At 35.3% G+C, this 23,485-nt stretch overlaps 1 protein-coding gene across 2 annotated transcripts in view; it reads right to left on the bottom strand.

The window, feature by feature from the left end:
- LOC136805133 (cyclic nucleotide-gated channel alpha-1-like) overlaps nucleotides 1–23,485 on the bottom strand; it is a 103,150-nt gene that overhangs the window by 22,967 nt on the left and 56,698 nt on the right. For both annotated transcript variants that reach the window (XM_067061699.1, XM_067061700.1), the window contains exons 9-10: nucleotides 11,915–12,043; nucleotides 8,931–9,033 (exon numbers count right to left, since the gene is read on the bottom strand). In XM_067061699.1, the coding sequence (XP_066917800.1) occupies nucleotides 8,931–9,033; nucleotides 11,915–12,043 (232 nt within the window). The remainder of the gene's footprint in view (nucleotides 1–8,930; nucleotides 9,034–11,914; nucleotides 12,044–23,485) is intronic.

Here is a 23,485-nt window from a genome sequence, read left to right as displayed (position 1 = left end):
TATAGTTTTGGCGGACCTTAATGTACGAAGAAAACTGGTAATCTATTGTGAAAGTCTTGAGTGACTGATAAGCTTGGCGCCCATGGGCCCTGTAATGTCAACCTGATCCGAGAAAAATATTTAAACACTTAGGTTTCCCAATGCCACTTACTTAGGTTCCCACTTAGGTTCCCCCATTCCACTTTTCCGGTATTCGTTTAGGTTCCCACTTAGGTCCCCCATCCCACTTTTCCGGTAGTCATTTAGGTTCTCACTTAGGTTTCCCAATCCCACTTTTCCGGTATTCGTTTAGGTTCCCACTTAGGTCCCCCCATCCCACTTTTCCGGTAGTCATTTAGGTTCCCACTTACGTTCCCCCATCCCACTTTTCCGGTGTTCATTTTAGGTTCCCACTTAGGTTCCCAGGTTCCCCTATCCCACTTATCCGGTATGCCCTTTTTATAATGGTTATTCTTACTTCTTCTACAGAGCTTAACAATTTGATCTCTGTAGAATTTATATCTGATGTGGAGTTGGTGCTTAATGGTATTGTCCTTCTCTCGCGTGTATGCCTTTAAGAGTTGATCTCGTTTAGCAATAGAGGTTTAAATGCCTTTAGTTATCCAAGATTTAGCTCCCTTTTTAATTTGCTTATTGCTGAGTTTTTGCAGAGGTGCGTGTATATCTATTAGGGTATTCATTCGATTAAAAAGCTCTTAAAAGAAGATCTACAATCAGTGCCATAACATATTGGCACTTTTGACTAATTTACCATTTTTCGATAAATTGAAGTTCGAGCGAGAATGTCAATTTCGGGCCTTCAACTTGGTTTCAACGATTATTTCGATCTGGGAGGGAATTATTGGTTTCTAGGCTATATTTCAAGCCCTACTGGACCATGTTTAAACTTTTGGATCCTTAGATCCTAACGTCCTAAGTCTTAAGTCTAACGTTAAAACTCAGTGTTAAAACTCTACCCTTCGAACCTACTTTAGAGCACTTGCAAATCGATTGTGGTTTCAAAACACCCCGGTGGATTTCCTTTTTGTGCCAAGTATTTTGTCACCGATTGTAGATTATCCCAGTCAGAATGCAAGATGTCATTCCATTCTACTCTGTAAAAGGATTCTTTGAATTTATTGTTATCAAAACTGTTCCATCTCCTGTAATATTTTGTTTCCTTGCAGGAGTTAAAATGAAAACTCTCAAATATTAGAAATTGAGGCAAGTGGTCAGAAATACCTGAAAGAAGATTTCCTGTTAAAGGTTTGTATTAAGAAGGAGTGAAGAAAATGTTATCAATGTATCGGACGGAGGATCGAGACAAAAATACCATTAGATGCTAGAAATTTCCAACATGTTTCGGCCAGGGCCGTTTTCAAGGTATATTTCTAGCTAAAAAAATTCAGTTTTTTTAACAAAAAAAAAAAAAATTTTTTTGACGTCAAATAAACGCTTTTTTGTGACGTATATTTATGAGCCGTCTGTAAGTGATCTGGAAAAAATGGACGTGTAAACACAGACTTAAGGCGCTATCAAATTGAGTTCTTGGTTTAAACCCTTGGGTTTTAAGGTTTTTAGTTTGTTGATCCAAAAGTTCTCTCGTGATAGAATGGTGTTTTTCAGCTGGCTTTCATTTCCTTCGATATTTCTTAGCTGTTCAATGATCGTAAATTTAGCATCTCTATTGAAATTATGTCCTTCCTTGTTGAAGTGTTTGCACGCTGGGATGGTGTCTTCTTTCGGATGAAGTGCATTGCTTCTGTGGTTGTTTAAACGGACGTTGAAGGGTGTTTCAGTTTTACCGACGTATTGGATCTTGCAGATTTGACATTCTAGTAGGTAGATGACGTATTTGCTTTTACAGTTGACATTGTGGAATATTTTGAACTGGCGTTTTGTTTGTTGTGACACGAACGTGGAGGTTGTGGTTACTTGGCGACAGCAAAGGTTTCTGGAATTTGTGAGACATGGGCGACATTTGCCTTCTCTCAGTGTGTGGGATTTTCTAAATACTTTATTATTTTTTATTGTTGTTTGACCTATTAGGTCACGAAGGTTTTTGTTTCTTCTATATACGATCTTGGGTTGTTCGTTAAAAGTATCTGCTAGTTCGTCATTTATTTTTAGTATGTCCCAGTGTTTATTGATTGCTTCACGTATGTTTGGTAGGTTTTTGTTGAAGGTGGTGATAAAGAGTGTCTGGTTGTTGTCTCGATTGGATTTGTTTTTGTATTTGAGAAGATCAGATCTGTCTATACTTGATGCTTTGGTGTACGCATCTGTGAGATGTTGTTGTTGGTATCCTCTTTTAAGAAAAGCGCCATGCATTTCACTAGTAGCTTTTTGATAGTCGTCTACGTCTTTGCAGATTCTTTTGAGTCTAAGGGTTTGACCGAAAGGTATGTTCTTCTTTAAATGGTTAGGGTGGTAGGATTGGTTATGGAGATAAGCTGATCTGTCTGTTGGTTTTTTGTATAGTCTTGTGATTAGTTTAGATCCGCTGATGGTAACAATGGTGTCTAGGAAGCTAATTTCCTTCTTTGAATAGTCAGCTGTGAACTTGATTGTTTCGTGGAGAGTATTGATTTCTTGGATGAATCTTTTTAGTTCTTCTTCTGTTCCGGACCATATCATGAAGATATCGTCTATGAATCTTAAGTAAGTTTTGCACTTTTCGGTTAGAAGTGGATAGATGTTTGATTCTTCGAACTGTGACATGAATAGATTAGCATAGGTCGGGGCACATTTTGTGCCCATGGCGCAGCCTTTGATTTGTAGGTAGTGGGTTTCATTAAAACAGAAGTTGTTGAGGGTGAGAATGAGTCTTAGAAAGGTGAGTATTTTTGTTTTTAACGAGTTTTGTGTTTTATTGGTTGTAAGGATGTTGTTGATGGCATTGATTCCTTCTTCGTTAGGGATGTTTGTATATAGAGATTTAACGTCCATGGTGACTAGTATTGGATTTTGTGGAAGGGTTATGGTTTCAATTTTGTTGATGAAATCGGTTGTATCTTTTATGTATGAAGACGTCTTGGTGACATGATCCTGTAGGTGAAAGTCTACATATTTTGAAATCAGGGCAGTGTGGCAATTGATTGAACTGATTACAGGTCTTCCTGGGTTACCTTCTTTGTGTATTTTAGGTTGTGTGTAGAATTTTGGGGTTTTGGGGTTTGGCGTCTTAAACATTGATCGTTCCTTTTCAGTGAGAAGGTTTGAATCGTGTAGTGAATCTATGGTTCCGTTGATTAGTTTGTTGTGTCGTTCGGTTAGATTTGAATCAAGTTTTCTATAGGAAGTTTGATCTTCTAGTTGGCGGTTGGCTTCTGCAATATAATCTTTTACATCTTGTATGACTACAGCTCCACCTTTGTCAGCTTTTGTAATTATGATGTCATCTCTGAGTTGAAGTTCTTTAAGTGCTTCTCGTTCTGCTCGTGTTAGGTTGTATTTTCGTTTGTAATCTGGATCTGAATATGTTGTTAGTTCTTTCTGAAGCGCTTCAGCAAACGTGTTTACTGTATGATGAGATTCTCTAGGAGTCCAATTCGATCTGCTTTTTATGTAGAATTCTTTTTTGTTTGTTGGGGTCGAATCTTCGTTATTTGGTTTACCAAAATGTGCTTTAAGTTTAATTTTGCGTGTGAATCGTTCAATATCGTTTTGTAGTTGATGGGTGTTATATTTTCCTGGTTCTGGGCAGAAATTTAAATTCTTATTTAATAAATCATATTGTGCTTTAGTGAATAGTTTGTTGGATAGATTGATTACATTCCCTGAAGGGTCTGTTGCGTGTTGTGTTGTTCGAAATGTGTCGCGAATGCGTTTAAAGTTTGCATAGTGCTGTGTATTAGATTTAGTATATCTGTTGTTGTCATTTCTTGTGTTTGTGCTTGCGGTGGTGCGTTTGTTTGTTCTTGTAGTTGTTCTCGGGGTAGGGTTTGGTTTTGGTTTTGGTTTTGGGTTAGCTGGTGTTGTTGGATACGTGCTGGGTGCTGTTGGTTTTGTGGTTGCTCTTGGGGTTGGGTTTGTTGTATTTGGTAGTGTGGTATGGGAGCCCCTCTGTGAGGGGCTGGTTGCAAGTTTTTTGAATGATATTGTGCTTTTAGTTCATTTATTTCTTGCTGGAGCTTTTGGATAGTTTTGTTTCCATATACATCATTCTTCATACGTTGTCTTTGTGAATTGTTTGTTCGACTATCCTTTTTGACAATGGAAGCATAGGTTGGATATCTGTTTCGGCTGTTACTGCGGGATCGGCTACGTTGTTCGGTTCTGCTCAGTATGGGTCTGGGAGTTCTTACTTCAGCGTTAGTTTGCTGTTGGGGTCTTTGGTTTTGGTGGGGTTGGTATTTAAGTTTGTTATATTTGTTATTTTTTCTATATTGAAGTTGGCGTTTTCGATTGTCTTGGTTATCTTTTAGAGTTTTTTTGATCTGATCGAATTCGGCTGTACTTGCGTTGGTTTTCATAGCTTCTTCAGCTTCTTTAATTTTGTTCGTCGTTGCTTCATTTGTCTTTTCTGAGAAGTCGACGATGTGTGACATAAGTTTTAGTGAACACTCTTGAAGGGTTGAGTACCATGTGTTTAGGAAGGTATCATCGTGATTACCAATGGTAGGTTCCAGGTCTAAGCGAAGACCATTTGGGATTACTTTGTTGGCTATACATTTTTTCAAAAAGCCAATATGTGAGTCATATCTGTCACTTTTGTCGATGAGTCTATCCCATTTAACTGCTTGGTAGTGGCTTTGGGTTTGATTACCAATGGATTGGGTGATTGTTCTTTCTGAATCACTTTGTTGCAGTGGTGGAGTCACGTTGATTAGCGGTGGAGGAAGGAAGTTCGACGTGTTTGGCTGTTCGACTTCATCTTGTCTACGTCGTTTTGACGGGTTATTGTTGATTGATCTAGCTGGAAAGAAGTTGATTTTCCCAGTCAGATGCGTTGCAGATTGGCTACGATTGGTCATCTCGAAAATAAAATAATATATCGGACGGAGGATCGAGACAAAAATACCATTAGATGCTAGAAATTTCCAACATGTTTCGGCCAGGGCCGTTTTCAAGGTATATTTCTAGCTAAAAAAATTCAGTTTTTTTAACAAAAAAAAAAAAAATTTTTTTGACGTCAAATAAACGCTTTTTTGTGACGTATATTTATGAGCCGTCTGTAAGTGATCTGGAAAAAATGGACGTGTAAACACAGACTTAAGGCGCTATCAAATTGAGTTCTTGGTTTAAACCCTTGGGTTTTAAGGTTTTTAGTTTGTTGATCCAAAAGTTCTCTCGTGATAGAATGGTGTTTTTTCAGCTGGCTTTCATTTCCTTCGATATTTCTTAGCTGTTCAATGATCGTAAATTTAGCATCTCTATTGAAATTATGTCCTTCCTTGTTGAAGTGTTTGCACGCTGGGATGGTGTCTTCTTTCGGATGAAGTGCATTGCTTCTGTGGTTGTTTAAACGGACGTTGAAGGGTGTTTCAGTTTTACCGACGTATTGGATCTTGCAGATTTGACATTCTAGTAGGTAGATGACGTATTTGCTTTTACAGTTGACATTGTGGAATATTTTGAACTGGCGTTTTGTTTGTTGTGACACGAACGTGGAGGTTGTGGTTACTTGGCGACAGCAAAGGTTTCTGGAATTTGTGAGACATGGGCGACATGTTATCAATGAGTGTCCTTGACCTATCAGTGATTCTGGTAGGTAGAGAAATACTAGATGAGAGAAAAAAGGATTCAAGAGAGTGTACGAAGCTATTTACATGTGGAGAGGTACCACATTCTAGCAAGTTGATATTAAAATCACCCATAAGCACAAGGCGCTTATTTTCCTTGTTAGCTTTTTCAGAGATCCCACTGGCATTTTTGAAAAAACATGCATGAAAAAATGCCAAAAAGAGCAGAAAAAAATGCTAAATAATGCTAATTTTAAATGGAAAAACATGAAAAACATGCCAAAAAGTAGAGTTATTAATCAACGAAGTCCCCGTGCATAGAATACAACCCCCTGATGGCTCTAAGGGGGGGGGGGGGCTAGAACCTAAAGTTCTGGCTGGGGGCTCTTTTTCCCTAAGATCAGGGGGGGGGCTACTTACTCAGGGGGGGGGGCTATTTGTTTAGGTCTGTTGACTGGGGGCTAACCTAACAACTTTTTCCAAGAACTAAGAAATTTTTCTTTGTACATTTTGGTATTTTGTTTGTGTAATGATGAAGTCGTACTATTGACGTTTGTTGATTAGAATTTCAAAAGAAGACATTATACATTTGTTATCTCTTCTCTTGTGTGGACATGCAAAATGAAGACCTTGCATTGTTTGAAATTTTTAAGCATAAATTAATTTTTTTTTGTATTTTGGTAGGGGGGCTGTCTATTTCGAATTTTGGTGGGGGTTAAATCTCAGGGGGGGACTGAACCTTCAGGGGGGGCTTCAACCCCTCTGCACTCTATGCCGTGTTTCCCGTACCTAAAAACAGTGATGTAGACATGATGAGAAATCGATATATAATCTAATAAATATCACAAACATAAGTAGATAGAAATCATTTCACTTGGAATTTATTAATCAATCAAAGGCTGCAATTTAAAATGTAGCCCACCATGGTTGGGTAATAGGAAAAGTTTGATTTTCAAGATGCAAAAAAAGTGTCTTTTCAAGGGTGGAAAACTAAATAGAAAATAACTGATTGAAATGTAGGAACAATATAATAACTAAGAATCAGAAAAATGTACTTAAAGCAAATTTTAGCTTAGGGATCCCTGTTCCTGAAAAAACCAAGGTTGGCCCCAAAGGAGAAACATTTAAAAATCATGTAGACACTAGAATACAAGCTATAATGCAAGAGACATTTAAAAATTGGTGCTTTAAAAAAAACCTGAGTTTTGCCGAGGTCATGGACCTAAACCCTGGAAGAATAATGAGGTGGTTCAGTGACATGTAGTCTTGACAAAACTTCCAAATATTGGCTACTTGTTTTGGAGAAAAACATAGTGTGCAGAGGGATCTAAACCCCCTATTTTTATTTCATCCCCCTTATATGTGTATCCCCCTATTTAAAAATTTCGAACCCGTGCTATTGACAGCAGCAGTCCACCAGTCATTCAAAACCAAAAACATTGAAATTTGTATTAAAAATTATATGAAAAGAAGAGTTTAACATGGTGCCACAGGCAAAGATTTAGCTATCTACACTTGTTTTTTAGTTGTCCCATACCAAATATCTAAATCAATATAAATATGATAGATATTTTGACCAAAAGTTGTTACCCCCCAATTTGTCCTTGACCCCCCCCCTAAAATCTTAAACCTGCCATTTTTTTCGGGAAATCTCCTACCTCCCTATAAAGCATTGGAAAAGATGGATCCCCCTACCTGACACATCCTTGTTTTAACATTTCTGCCAATGGTATTTATTGAAAACTTAAGATAATATTTACATGCCCACCATGGTTGGGCAAGTGAGAAAATTTTAGAATTTTGGGGGGCTGAAAGTGCTATTTTGAGCTATCTTTAATGAATCTGAATATCAGGACAGAGAAGAGACAATATAAACAAAATTCCCTAATGTTTCTCTGAAAAACATGCCAAAATGATCCAAAACATGCTAAAAACCATGAAAAATGCCAAATTTGCAAAAATCATGAAAATCATGAAAAACATGCCGAGTGGGGTCTCTGCTTTTTGTAAGAATGAAGCAGTCGTTTGTAAAAATTCGATTTTCATCGTTGGATGTTTATAGATACATCCAACAATTACTTTTTCTTTCTTCTCAAACAAGAGTTCGCAGAAAGTAGATTCAAGCTCCTTTTCTGAAAGGTCTTTTCTAGGTTTGGATTTTAGCTTGTCGGAAATGAAGAGGGCAGCGCCGCCGGCACTAGCCTTTGTATTAGTAAAGAATGATTTATAGCCATCTATCTCAAGCCTGTGTGGGACAGACGAATCTATAAGCCTAGATTCGGAAATTCCTAAGACTTTGAATTCGTGATTTAATGTTTCTAAGAGGTTATTATACTCATCAAAATGTTTCGGTAAAGAGCAGATATTTAAGTGAAGAAAAGAGAGGTGTGAATTAGTATTAGAAAAAGCAAAGTTAAAGTCGTCACAATCTAGATACCTACAATCAAAAGTGTTTAAATTGTACTCTGAATTAGTTTTTCGAATTTCTTCTATAGTTGTTCGATCAGAAAAAGAAGGATGAAAATAGTTGAATCTGAAACTTTCGTCATCGATATCGTGACAGATACTGAAAGGGAATAGATTACAATTGCAGTTTACGCACGCGCTAACTTGCGGTGGCTTAATCGTGAAAGGTAAATTGCACTGACGATGAAACCATTTCTGGCATAAGTCACAGTCACATTTGTGTGCATGCAAGTCATTAAATGTAGACCCTGGGGAAACATTCAAGACAGTGGCAAGAATTTTAGTGCTATTTCCACCAGCTATTTACAATAATTCCGAATAACATTTTGTACTGCTATTACAACCGGTTACCTCAAGGGAACTAATTTTCGCGGTCGAAAAATAATTCCTATTTTGGATATTTTTCTTTCATTTTCCTAGAAATTTACCATTTTTAATGTAAAATGGGAAATTTGTAATTCTCGGGTTATAGCTTGGACGGTTTCGCCAAAAATCCGCAAAAAGAAGTTCGCTCAAGGTATGGTTTCCGTAGCCCCTTTCTTTCTCAAAAATAATAGTCGTTTCACTAAAGGTGTCTGTGCAAAATTTGAAGCATCGTCTACATTATGCACTAACCTGCCAAACCAACTAATGGGGATGGCGATACTCTATACCTTGTTCTATTTGATTTTAAGCTATATTGCTTTATGCTAGATTGTATATGAGGGATTGACAAAGCACAAGGTGACGCAGGTCATTTCAGTGAAATTATCAGATCACTTAAACTGGGATGTAGTGAAAAAGCGTCGATACAATACATACCACTCCGCTTCTAATGAAGTACATCTCACTTCCGATATCACCTTTACGTGTAATGAATTCATCTTGATGAAATTGAATCAATTTTGTTTTTGTACTCAACAACCTTTAGTAAATAAAAAAAGAGAACATTTTAAAAGTAATTGTTAGTAGAAGGGAATTAGGTGAATAAACGGCCTAACCGAAAAAAAATACATATAAAGCTGAAATTTTGCACAGAGTTAGGGGAAGGTCTTGGAAACCTCCCATTAAAACCCCCCACCTTCAGCACCTTGGCGTCACGAGCTATGACGTCATAATCCATAATGGCTGCGATAAAATTTGTCCAAATTTCAAGTTGTTCAAACATAGGAATATTATATACCGTTGAAAAGCTTATCGAATTCTGAACAACTTTTTTGCTTACGAAATTTTCTAAAAATGTACTGAATGTGAGTAAATTGGGCTTAAAGGTCTATGACATCATCAGGTAGTATATCAATCCGATTGAGAATAAACTCTAGGCTACCGGACAGTCACTGGATCGATACGAAATTAGATGAAGTTAAATCATTTAAAAAAGGTGGATGTTGCTTAAGGTGTTATCTCTTCTACGAATTCCACTTAAAAATTTTATAAATACGAGTTCTTGACGACTTTTTATTTTAGTTGCCATAGTAACCAATGACGTCAGTTTCCATGGCAACGGGTGGTCACACACCGCCCCACCTCTCAAATTATGATCTTCTACATTCAAGGAACAATATTCAATCATAAAATCCTTTTGCACAAGCTGCCGCACATGGGAAGACATAGTGGCCTCTACTGTGCCGCACCCCCAGTCGGTTTAAACTGGCCCTAACTGCATAGCTTGAGCACATTGTCTCTCAACCCGAGAATTTCCTAAAACGAGTGTCGCATAGACGCTTCAATAACAAAGCAAATTTCGAATCCAACGAGGAATGTAAAAAGTTTGGATGTTTTTTGGTTTGTTTTGCTGGATTTGTTGCAATTTAAATTATTTGACATTTTCTTGACATTACTTTTAGATTTAGAATAATTTCTTTAAATGCACCAACTTTAAAGAGGATTTACACACAGTGAAATGATGATTTTTTTTGTGACTTTGTGTTTTTGTAAAAGGTAAACTTAAAGACCATAAAGAAACCATAACAGCTAAGTCCCTTATACCTTTTTCAGTTTTAGAAAGATGCAAATATGGCTTAATATCAACTAGTGCAACTTGGTTAAGGTTCTGTAGAGGTATTTTGTATGATACAATTTGGGGTGGAAACTTCACTTTGTGTGTCACCCAGCCCAATTTTGAAATTTTAAATATTAATCTTATTTTGATTTCCTGAGAACTATGAAGGTAAGTGTAATCTTTATCCAGTATGTTCAGGTAAGTAGGAATTAGCAAAAAATTCAAAAGTTTCCGTGAAAGCCCTGAGTCACAACATAGGAAGATTCTCTTGGCTAGAGTTTCATCCACCGGACTGTTTAAGATTTGAAAGTAAATTTATTTTCTTAAAATGTTTTAAGTTGTAATTTTATGTGAATTAGCCTAAACTAGGGTTTGTTTATATTTGTTTACAAAATTTCAAACTAGCACTTGATTCCATGCTATTTGTATCAGATCTGTTATATTTTTCCGAGAAGCATCCGCAGCGATTTGTCGCAGTTCTGAATCTGGTGCTAGCTTTTGAGTAAACCTCAAAAGAAGCTCGGTCTTCCTTGACCTGAGCAGCTGTCGCGAGTGAATTACACTTACGAATTGATTACGAATCTATTTTAACTCGCAATTTCTAGTGCGTGACCATGTAAATATTTTGCTTGCAACTTGCGAATCGAGTGACTTGCCTGCTTGATGTTCAAAAGCATACCGACGTCAGTACGATCAAGACAAGATTTGACGTCAAAATCACAGTAGAGCTGACAGTTAGTTTGTCTTAAAGCAGCTGTATTTATTTGTGTGTTTTAGTCAGAGAGTTGTTGTAATACAATTTTTTGCTCAGAATTTTATGCTCTAACAGATGGTACCAATTATTTTCGTTTATTTTGACTTTTGAAAAAGCTATTTCTCTACCCCTTGCAGTTTTGCCTATGGCGTCACTATTTTGGTGACAAAAAATTTTCCCGGGCCTTAAAAATTTGACTCTTCTCAAAAAATTATAAGTATATACTAAACTTTGAAATGGAAGAGTTTAGTCCTAAAAAAATTGCCACGGGATCTGAGACTTTGCCCCCTACTATTTGAGATATAAATTGTTCAAGATTGTTCTGGATTGTTTTTTTTAAGAGACTTCGACGTATTATTTTGGTAGTTAAAAAGCTTTGTCTCATTTAAAAGGTTTTTTTTTTTTTAGATTTTAAACTACTCTCCTTCTTGAGCTTCTCTTCTTTTTTAACTTGGCTCTGAGCCTAGAGTTCCTTTTTTCCCCAGATAATATCAAATCTCCCAGCAGGTTAAGATACTCCGCGCAAGGTACGTATTCACTCTAAAGACCATGGCTCGGCAAGAGAATCTTCCTACGTTTCATTTTTTTTCATCAAGATTTGGGATGTATATTAAATGAACTTTCGATCGAACACACTGATTAGCTAGAGCAAAACAATCGCAGCAAAGTCAGCTGTCAATCATATATATAAACATTAGAATCCAGTCGCTTTCGCTTTAGTTTTCAAGAAAAAGAAAACACGGCTTTACATGTTTTTGACTGAAGAACCTGGTCAGATAGTTACATTCGCCATATCCATTTAAAGCAGAGCAAGGTATGCGCAACGTGTATAGGCTGATCATTAAATATGCATTAGCTTTTAGCCCCTGGAAGAATAATACAAACATCTACCTACAGTATTTCTAAAATGTTATAATAATGTCTTTCACTTCGCCCTTACCTGTTCATAAATGTAGCTGTCTAACATAGTGGATAAGTTCAGAACTTTACCCACGGGACTGACAGCCTGTATTATCAGGTGACTAACATTAACAATAAAAAATAAATCACCTAATGAAAGGTAATTCACAATCTTTGAAGCAAGGTACACTCTTTATGAATTCACCAGTCAGCTCGAAACATAGTTCTGCATTCAAACAAGGTGGCAAATCGTTGAATATGCTATCATTGCTGGAACCTCTAAAAGATTAAATCAATTATGATTATCAAAAGTACTAGTAATCAAGAAACAGTATGCATCCTTCTTGTGCATATCACTAATTCACCACATATCACTAATTCGTCTTCTATTAAAAAAAGAAGTATTGAACCTTCAACTATTCAAAAAATGTAATAAACAAAAAGAGACAAAACAATGGTTGTTACTATCCTATAACGAGGGACAAGAAGTAACGAGAATTGTCACCGGTTTATTGTTTTAAGATTGATGACGTCATTTCTAGATTATTTTTCAGGCACCTATATCGTGATTGGCTCGTCCGTTTCCTTTCAAATTTGGCATTTGACACCTTGACAATAATGCCTTGAAATTAACCTAATTAGATTTTGTCAAATTTGATTTTATATAGGCGTTATATGATAATACAATTATTGTTACGGTTTTTAGTTTGTATGAACCAACGACTGGGAAAATCCGGTGTTCCGGCCTTAAAGAATCCCCGGCTAGCTACGCAGAAATTTGTGTAACACATGAATCCACACACATTCTTTTTTAAGAATTTTTTTTGAGTGGGAAAAAATTATAATTGCAATATTGACACTTTCCTTTTGTTTGGAGTTAGTGGACAAAGGTTTCTAGACGATTAAAATTGTTCCCTCCATTACTTTTTGCTTTATTTTTACTATGTCTGAATTAGTCAAAAATCAATTTCCAAAAGAGTTGTTTTAAGGAATCCTCAAAATTTTATTGATGAACAGCCATTATTCCAATACGCCGACAGAATCGCAACAGAAACAGGGAAATATGGAATTCTCTAAATGTTATAAAGGTTTAGCGCCGCAGGCGGTTTTTTACTTATTCTTACTTTTCGAATGACTGGACAGTGATTGACAGTGACAGATTGACAGTGACAGTGACGATTTTTCCCAGAAAATTGATAGTTTTCAAGGTTTTCAAGGTTGGGTGGTTCATTTTCAAGGTTTTCAAGGTCCCGTAGACACCCTGATGAATGTACAAGTAAAAAAAACGATCCGAGTATCAAAATAATTAAGATTGTTAAGATAACAAAGTTGCTGAGATTATCATTCGCGTCTATGGTAGAGGCTTTTATCAACGCATAGCCGGTATTTAAACGTCTCGCTTCTTGTAAGCCACGTATTGAGAGATTTGCTTTGTCGATCACATTCACTGATTCACTATCCGTTCAATTTTTTTATCGTCGCTGCCATTACGTATCATGGTGGCCACCCAAATTTAAGGACCAATTTTAAGGGTTTCAAGGGTTATTTTGCACCAATTCTCAAGGGATTCGTAGGTTTGAAACTCTTTTTAAATGGAAAAATTATATTTTACAAAACTGCAAAAGGCTACAAAAGCTGCATTACTGAAAAATGTCATATAGAACTGTACTGTACTTTAAAGATATTTTAGTTTCGGCGCCTCCTGCGGCCACATCACTGTCTAAAACGATCGTCTTTTTTTAGACTTCTTCATAGCTTCGATTTCTTCATGTGACTTTTTAAGCTCGTTGGGAAAAATTTTGCACTTAAAATTTCTTAATGAACAAAAATCCCTTCCAGGTTTCTGGATTTCAAGGGTTTCATGGGTGTAAATTGCATAGCTCAAGGAGAATAATCATATTTTCAAGGGTTAAAAGGAAACCTTCAAGGGTAGAAAAAAAAACAAGGGTGTTTGAAGGGTATCAAGGATTTCAAGGGTGGCTTGCCACCATGACGTTTGTTTATAGTTTCCAATTTATAATTGTGATTAGCCATGAGTAGTTCATTAGAAGGGCGTTCAACCAAACTTTAAAGAAGTCATTGGTTAGGTCATCGCCTCAAGACAGCTTTAAAATCAACACATCAGCTCAAGTGATGGATAAACAAAAAGGATAGGCCAGTCGTGTTGGTTGGCTCCAGTTTTGACGCCTTCTAGTAGTTTCTAGTTGTTAAATAGACAAAAAGCGGGCAAAAATTGGCAATCGAAAATCTTTGGCTGGTTTTTGACCGTCATCTTGATAGAAAAATTGATATAGCCAATCGAGGTATTGGTCTTATTCGTCAGCTTCGTGCGTTCCTACCTTGGGATTCACTAGTCACGATATTCAAAACCCATGTTAGACCACACCTATATTATGGAGATGTTGTGTATGATCGTCCTGGTAATTCCACCTTTTCTGAAAAACTAGAGTCAGTTTTATATAATGCTTGTCATGCGATAACTGGATTCTTCAGAGAAACATAAAGAGAAATTAAAATAATGAGCTAGGTCTTGAAAGCCTGGTGGAAAGGTGATTAATTTTCATAAAAAAATTAATGGCTTTGTACCTGCTCGTCTTTCGAATGTTCTTCCTTCCCAGAGAATGGAGGAGGAAAGTAGGGCAGGGTGGAGGATAAAACCACCATTTTGGGCATCATTTTAAGGGCTCTTTTTCTCCATTTTGCCCGAATCACCACCACAGTCACCACGAATTTAGACATAAGCGACCCCTTCTACAATGTCTTTCTTTTCTTTTTGGTTCCTAACGAAGGCCGAAAACGAACAAAAAGAAAAACAAGAAGCCCAAGGGCATGAAGGCCCAGCATTAAAAGTTTTGTTTCTAAATAAGAGTGATAAAGTTTGCTTACTCATCAATTTTAATTTACAAGTTTTTTTATATTGAATTGGCACGAATGTGGAGCAAGCTTGGTCAGAAAGAGGAAGAGAAAAACATTTTTTTTCTTATATTTAGCACAATATAACAAACTGATATGGAACATGTGTCTGACATGAAACGGGAACACTTATTTAAGTAAAAATAAAACTTTTGAAAAATCTTTAACAAACATGATTGTGTTAAAGCTCTAACGAAAGGGAGCGAAAACAAATGATAAAAAGTAAAATTAAAAAGAAACCAGCCTCAAAAAAATTTTCCTGCAACCACAGCGGCTGCAACCTCAGCAGCACTCAAAAAATGCAAAATCTGTATATAAAAATGTCCATAAAAACTGAACAATTTGGAGTTATTGGCTGAAATTTTGTACAGTGAGTCACTTTTAGATGCAGATCATAATTCAGTAAATGTTTTCCCCAAAATGAGGCTATTTCAAGATGGTGTTTGACATAAGCCCTTTTGACTGTTTTGGACTGAAATGGCTTAATTTTCATAGATAAATGTATCTAAAATGTCCTTATTGTCTATTTTTTAATCATTATGATATGCTGAAATTGTGTACAAAATTTGAGCTTTTTAGTTCAATTTTACCAGGAGAAACAGGCAAAAGAAACTTGAAAAATCAGACAAAACCGCGATACAAGCTGCAACATGGAGAATGCTCAAAATGCCTTGCGAGAACTTTTTCAAAACAGTAGATTTGAGCCCGGCTCGAACCACCAAAGCTATTTGTCAGTGATTCTGAGCCCGGCATGTGCTACCAAGCTGCTGCAAAAATTTGAAATTACAAACTCCTACCCCTACCGTGAGATCGGGTAACTTGCATCAGTGAAGGCTAACATGCATAGTAGTCAGGTAGAATTAGGTCATAAACTGCCAAAACCGGGACAAAAATGGTGTAGAGATGAAATTTTGCACAGAGGTCCAGGAATATGTCAGGCATCGCGGAGAATGCAAGTCGAACGTTTTGACGTTTATCAAATCCGGGGGTTTGACGTCACTTTTTTGACGTCAATAAAAGAGAATTTTGAATTTTTTAGCTGTTTTCATCACATGTTACTCGAATTATTTAGAGATTTTTGAAAGTTTTACATGCTAGATTTTGTGTATTTGAACTGTCTGATCTTTCTTCTCTCTGGCAATACTAAATTTGTCTGTGAGTTGATTCTTGATAAAAAGATTCAATATTCTGTAAAAAGACAAGTTTTTTCCCATGTTTAACGAAAATTGACAAACTTTCAGGGTTTAAAGAGGTAAGAGAAATCTGCCTTTTAATTATACAAATATATAGAAAGAAAGATCAGTTCTAGCTCTTTCCAACGATGTATAAATATTGATAGGTTGTAAAGGATTTTCACTATGCCAGCTAGGCTCAAAGATTCCTCCTGTCGAAAAGACAAAAAAAAATTTTAGCTCAAAAAAATTGATGTTGCCAATAGAAAAGGCCAGTAGAAAATACTGGAACCAGAAATGAATTATACAAATAAATCATGTTAAAGAGGTAGTAGGGGGAAATTTGTTCGTTTTTTTGAGGTCGCTCGATTTTTTTAGTCAAAGCACTTGGGTGCCAATTTTTTTTCGGACACTTTGGTGTGATTTTCGGACAAATACGACGTTCTCAAGCAAAAATCATAGGGTGAAAAATTAATGAAAATTTTAGCTTGAGAAAACGGAGACCTGTTGTATATTTTTGGAAAGCTCTCAAAAAATTAAGATTAGTGATATATTATGAGTATAGGTGATTTCTTTACCTAACTCGAGATATTAATCCTTAATAACAGTGTTTTTCAGTGTTTTTCAGCCAGAAACAGCTGTTTTGTCCAGTTTTTGCACTTTCGGAAGCTCAATATCTCGAGTTAGGTACTGAAATCACCTATACTCACAATATAACATTAATCTTAATTTTTTGAGAGCTTTCCAAAAATATACAACAGGTCTCCGTTTTCTCCAGCTAAAATTTTCATTAATTTTTCACCCTATGATTTTTGGCTGAGACCGTCGTATTTGTCCGAAAATCACACCAAAGTGTCCGAAAAAAATTGACACCAAAGTTATTTTGATTCCCCTACCCCTTAGCTTTCCAAAAATGTATAACAAGTGCTTTGACTAAAAAATTCGAGCGATTTTACAAATTCCCCCCTACTAAGGATGAAAAATGCCAAAAAATGATGTATTGATGATGTCTATAGGTTGTAATTCATTTCATCTATGCTTTTTTGTCTTGAAGTTTTGAGTACCTCCTTATTCTAAAGAATTAACGTCAAGCTTGAAATTGCACATTAGGAATGACTTTAGCATTAAGCAGAAAAAATTGAACATTTTTAATGAAAAGTAAATGATAAAAAGAAAAAAATTAAAATGATACTGGCTTATTTTAAAAATAACTCATGTATGCTGTTTTTGTATTAGCAGGAAAAGAGATTTACCAAAAAGAAAAACTCATGTGCGAAAAGTGCAGAAAATCGGGAGAAAATCTAAATGATATCTTGCACAAAAAACTTTTTACCTCCTACCTAGACTAATTCTGGCATTTCTCAAACTCTAAAACAAACACTCACTTTCCTTTGAAATCCATGGTCTTTCATCCATCCAATCTTTCGTCTTGCCACTTTTTTGACCAAAGTTAAAAGTTATAAAAGTTTCCTTCAAAATCGAAATTCAGAAGGACAAAAAAGAATGCAGTGAAAACTGAAGTTACATCCCATAGAAAAATATTCATTTTTTCTATGTACACCTACCTAAACCATAACATCACATAAAATCAATCTCTAAACAGAATTTAGTTCAATTTTCAAAAATAAAATGAAGAGAAATATAAAATCAAAGGCTTCTTTGAATGATGTGATCTCTTCGAACTTCAAAACTCAAATGTAGATTGCAACATTTTGTTGACATTTCGACATTCGAATGTTTTTTTAGAATTCGAACGTTTTGATTGGCGTAGATTCGAAAGCGCGCGAAATAGCATCGCAATGACTTCTTCTCGAAATGTCAAGAAATTCAAGCTGCATTCTCCGCGATGGAATCACCAAAAAAAAAGCCCCACCCCCAGGATAGAGATAGGCTACCCTGATCATGGGCTTTCAGAAAAATATATGGTTTAGTATGTTTAAACCAACTGTTGGCGAGATATAACGATTTTAAAATCGAAAAAACGAACGGACTGAGCAAAAATAAGCGTTTTAAACGATTTTAAAATCGTTATATCTCGCCAACAGCTGATCTAAACATATTAAACCATATACTTTTCTGAAAGCCCATGATCAGGGTAGCCTATCTCTATCCCAACACGCGATTTTTTTATCACTCTGTTGGTCTATCACTTGTTACCACTTTCGCGTCTACGATGGAGAACTTGACGGAATTTGTCGACGCCGTGTTTTTTTATAAAATTCGACGTCACTAAAAGCGACGAAAAAAGATGGCGGCAAAAACATAAACAAATGAGTCAGATGCAAAAAATTTTTTGAAAGTTTAGATGAAAAATGGCGATTCTTTTTTGAAAATACTGAGAAATTGCATTGTGTCTGCTTTTACAAAATATTACAAAACTGGAATAAAACAAATAAAAAATGAATTGGGTGTTAGTTGTTTATAATAAATTTCCACAGTCAAAAAAGGAAAAAATACCATAACATTGAAAAATAAATTGCTCAAAGCTTTTGGCTTTATAAGAAAAAATTCTATAGAAAATATCAAGCTCACCAATCATTCTTAAAAATAGAAGGAATGCGTTTTTATGGATTAGAAACGAGATTCTTTTTCCTTTATATACAGTATGCAAAGTTCCTTGAAAAATGAATTTAACCAGGTATGGTCTATATACTTTCCTCCAAGAAAGATATCAACATAAAAAATTGAAGTGAACTTCGTTTGTACTTCAAATCCCTGGAAATCCAGATATATCAATCAAAAAAAAAAATTTTTATTCTTTAGGAATGATTATTTTTTTATACTCTTGGCAAAGGATCCAACATAAAATCTTCAGGTACATTCTGACAAACATTAAAATAAACAAGCAACATGCTGAATGGACCTACCTAATGATTAACATCAGATGAAAGTAAGAAAAAAGTGACAATAATTGTAAAAAAATTCAGAATGGAAAAATAAAGCTTGTGTGTTGAATAATGTAAAATGGTAAAAAGGAATTTCCCCAAATACGAAAATCACTTAAACCATTCAGGCCCAAAAAACCTTTTAAGTTGTTTTTGGCCCAATTTTGCCCAAAAAAATTTTCCTTAAAAATCTGGCTCCTTCACATTTTGGGCATTGCCATTTTGCATCATTGTGCAAAAAATCAGAAAAAAATTATGAGTCAACATTGAGAAAAGCTATATTTTCTTATTTGGTTAAAGGGAATTTCCCCAAAATACGAAAATCCATCTTTTAAGGCGAATAAGAATTTTCCGGGAAAAACCACTTCAGCCATTCTTTAGAGAATCTTGCCCTTCATCTTTGTACAAAAAATCAGAAAAAAGTAGTGACAGAATTTTGCACAAAGTCCAAAAAACCCTATTTTTAGGCAGTTTTTTGCCCAAATTTGCCCAAATATATTTTTTTTCGAAAATCGGGCTCCGTCACATTTTAGGCATTGCCATTTTGCATCATTGTGCAAAAAATCAGAAAAAAATGAGTCAACTTTGAGAAAAGCTATATTTTCTTATTTGGTTAAAGGGAATTTCCCAAAAATACGAAAATCCGTTTTTCAAGGCGAATAAGAATTTTCCGGGAAAAACCACTTAAGCCATTCTTTAGAGAATCTTGCCCTCCATCTTTGTACAAAAAATCAGAAAAAAGTAATGACAGGATTTTGCACAAAGTCCAAAAAACCCTATTTTTAGGCAGTTTTTGGCCCAAATTTGCCCATATATATTTTTTCGAAAATCGGGTTCCGACACATTTTAGGCATTGTCATTTTGCATCAATGTGCAAAAAATCAGAAAAAAATAATGAGTCAACTTTGAGAAAAGCTATATTTTCTAATTTGGTTAAAGGGAATTTCCCCAAAATACGAAAATCCGTTATTTAAGGCGAATAAGAATTTTCCAGGAAAAACCACTTTAGCCATTCTTTAGAGAATCTTGCCCTCCATCTTTGTACAAAAAGTCAGAAAAAAATAATGACAGCATTTTGCACAAAGTCCAAAAAACCCTATTTTTTCCGGTAGTTTTTGGCCCAAATTTGCCCAAATAAATTTTTTCTCAAAAATCGGGTTCCGTCACGTTCTGGGCATTGCCATTTTGCATCATTGTGCAAAAAATCAGAAAAAACTAATGAGCCAATCCTGAGAAAAGCTGGTAACAGACGGACGGACGGACGGACGGACGGTAGGTCCAAAAAGGGCTAAATAAGGCCTTACTCATCAATCACATTTCATGGTCTATTTAGCAGAAAAGGCTATCATAACACCATCAACCACTGTACTGTATTACATTTCTCACGACACATTACATACTGCTGTACATTCGCGTAAGAGATATTGTCCACTGTTTCCCACTGTCCAAGCCGAAAAAAAATTCAATTAAAAATTCAAATAAAACTATTTTTCAACTCTTTCGAAGGGAAGAAGGGTGCTTTGTCTGTTACAAGATTCGAAGGAGCCTCGCATACTCCTGTATTTCCACGTTTGAAGCTCTGTAGACAGCATGTCTTTAATCAAAATCCAACCATTATCATTTAAGAAACAACAGAAGTGTCTGATTTATTTCTGTGCCTCTCCTTTTCCATTCTTCAAAATTGCTAAAACCATTTATCATAAAAATCGTTGCACATCTTACCAGAATCAAAGTCTTCATGTAAAAGAAAATTATTCCAACATACATAAAAACGGATAAAAAACATAAGCAGTTATCCACAAAGAAAGGTTCTTGTAGTTATAATATCCTTTCCATTTGACAAGTTCGACTCTGCCTAACTCTGGCTTTTTAAACCGGCAGGTCCAAAATGCATAAAACATAATGCATATTGCATAATGCATAATATTTGAAAAATGTCAATTTTAGAGGCTATAATACGGAGAATCTGAGAGATAATACTTTCAACAAAACAAATATACCATTTTCTACAAAAAAATAAAGGGTAGAAAGCTGTAAATTTGAATCTTGGATGATGAAGAAAATCCATGATCCGCTGAAAATGCTTGTTGCCATTTTGATTTTCATAGTTGTATTTTACAGAACGTAGTATAGTGTAGAAAAAACACGAAAATATCTCCTCTGTATATTATTTTTCTAACTTGAAAACGTAAATTTTATAGCGGGTTTTCTCAGAGATCTTTTCGAACAATTGCTAATAAATTGCAACGGGTTTTCCCTCTTACAAAGCATTAACCATGTGAATGCTTTTTGTTAGATATGCCAATATCCAGCCAATATAAATTAAAGAGCTTCATGCGAAAGCTAGATCTAAGAAAATAGAATTCGAATTTTTTTACATTCGAATGTTTATGTGTTTATCTTTTTTTTGAGAAAGAGGAAGGGAAACCTTTCTGATCTGTTGCATCTTCTTATTATTTATGCTGACGGAAAACCCTTTGTTGTTATTATTCGAATAATGTTTTCTCTTTCGTTCGGATTCGAAAAAGAAATATTATGTTTTGGGAAATCCCTCTGATTGGAATGTTCACAAGAAACTCTTCTAAAGAGGTTTTCGCGGTTTTAGCCTCTGCAAAGGAGAGTTTTAGAAAATATAAAATCGTTCTGTAAATTACACAATACTATTATGCATTATGCAATATGCATTATGTTTTATGTATTTTGTACCTGCCGCTTTTTAAACAACCAGCCAGTCCAAAAACTTCTTAGAGAGTGACACTCAAAGTTCCAAACAACAACACAAAATAAAAAAGCAACATTTCGAAGACTTTTGAAACAATTTGGAATGTTGCAGAATCTACGTGACGGTTTCGAATATTTTGATTCGATTTGTAGCAAAGTAGCAAACCAAAACTCTCCCCGCCTCTGTTTTTGAGCTGTGTTTACAAAAACACTCCATCGCAGTGACAAAATCTTTTGGTAGAGCTTTTTGCTGCAGTCAAAAGCTACGGTCCTTTGGCTTGAAGCCGAGGATTTTTATTCCCCCACAAATCTCTGGGGAATAAATGTAACAAGTTACAGACGGAACGGTGTCAAGGAAAAAGCCGTGGTCGTCTGGTACAGGCAAATGATCAGGGCTACATGATGAGTTTGTCGATGTTTCAATATATCGCTTTCAGTAAAAATGCTGACGTCATCAAAATTGTCATTTTTTTGGACTTTAGAGGTCATATCTCGGGATCACGTGGTCCAAATTTCAAAAGTGACCCCATTTTCTTTATCTACTCATCGAGAGGAATAATAATCGTTTGTGGTGATATTCATATATACATTGGGAAATTCCCTAACTGCAATTGCGCACATCTAGTTTCTTCTTTTCAATCTTATCCCACAAAACGTTCATAAAACGGAAATATAGTTTGAGCATAGAAATAAAAGAGTACTATATTTCTTATATTTCTTTGGTTTGACCTTTTATTTTGATAAAACAGACACCCAGATCATGCTCTAAACTGCTTGTTTGGTGTATATTCTTTTATACATTCATGGTTCTTGCAGAAAATGTTTTTGAGAAAGCCACGGATAAAAGAGCAAATAAATGGTTATGAAGAAAAGTTTGAAGAAAAAATAAGACAATTTATAATATTAAATACTTTACACACACTTCAGTTTCGTTTCGTGAATATTCAAAACATAGTAAAAAAGTTCGATAATTTTTTCTTATAACCATTTTTTATGGAATTTCTTTGTAGCGAATTAATTGGCTGACAATCAAGCAAAAACTTTTCATGTTGAGTATGTTTACATTATAAAACCAGAAATGGATAGATAATATTTTGAAAACATTGATCAAGTTAAAAAATAAAGGAGATTATTTATATAATACATATAATACAAGGGACTACAATAAGATGGAAAAATAAAAGATTGCCAAAAAGTGAAGTACACCATGAGTACTGATATAATGTGTTTTATGTGCAAATAGACTCAAGAAATTCTAGCTCTCATTCAGAAATTAGATGAATAATCTCACAAAAAAGTACTTTTTACATTCAAGGTAAAAAGTTTGATGTTTTTAAGAATTATTAAAGGTACTAACAGTAATCATCAACAATCTGTAAGAAAGCACTTTTTCAACTTTTTCAATTGTATGGAGTGTTGTTTATAATTCTATTGGTAGAGATTGTTGTTATATATCATTTCATAAATTCTGCATTCAATCGTACTCTTTCATTTCTTTCGCTTACTTGTGGGAGGTGGAAGATGTAGGGGCAGTACTCTCAGAGAAAATTCATAAAATGGGGGGTCATTATCAACTGATTTTGGGGTGATTTTCCCAAAAAACCCAAGGAAAATTAAGGTTTCGGCACTTTATCAGGAAAATTTCATAAATTGGAGGTCATTACAAAATGCTAATTGGGTGATTTTTACCATAAAATTGCCAAATTACCACCTACAATTAAGCACAAGAGGGTAATTTTTTCAGAGGTCGCCAATGTCTCTTTTTGTATAAAAGTACCATATTTTCATATTATCATCACGTAAAAGTAATCTCAGTATGTTTTGCAAGTATAAAGTGGTATGAACTCTCTCTTCTTATGACATGATGAAACCAAAAATATTTCCTCGCATCACATTATCTTGAAGCATGCATGAAGGTTCACCTTTCCAGAAATTTCATTCTTAAACCAAATTCAATCAAATTGCTAAAAAGTTGTTCACTAACCGAACCTTTCTTCCAGTCTCTGTCATAAAACAAACTTTGTTTTGTT

The sequence above is a fragment of the Clytia hemisphaerica genome, unplaced genomic scaffold (genome assembly GCF_902728285.1).
Source record: "Clytia hemisphaerica strain Z4C2 unplaced genomic scaffold, Clytia hemisphaerica genome assembly, whole genome shotgun sequence".
Lineage (NCBI taxonomy): Eukaryota > Metazoa > Cnidaria > Hydrozoa > Leptothecata > Clytiidae > Clytia > Clytia hemisphaerica.
This window is presented reverse-complemented; position numbering and strand designations above follow the sequence as displayed.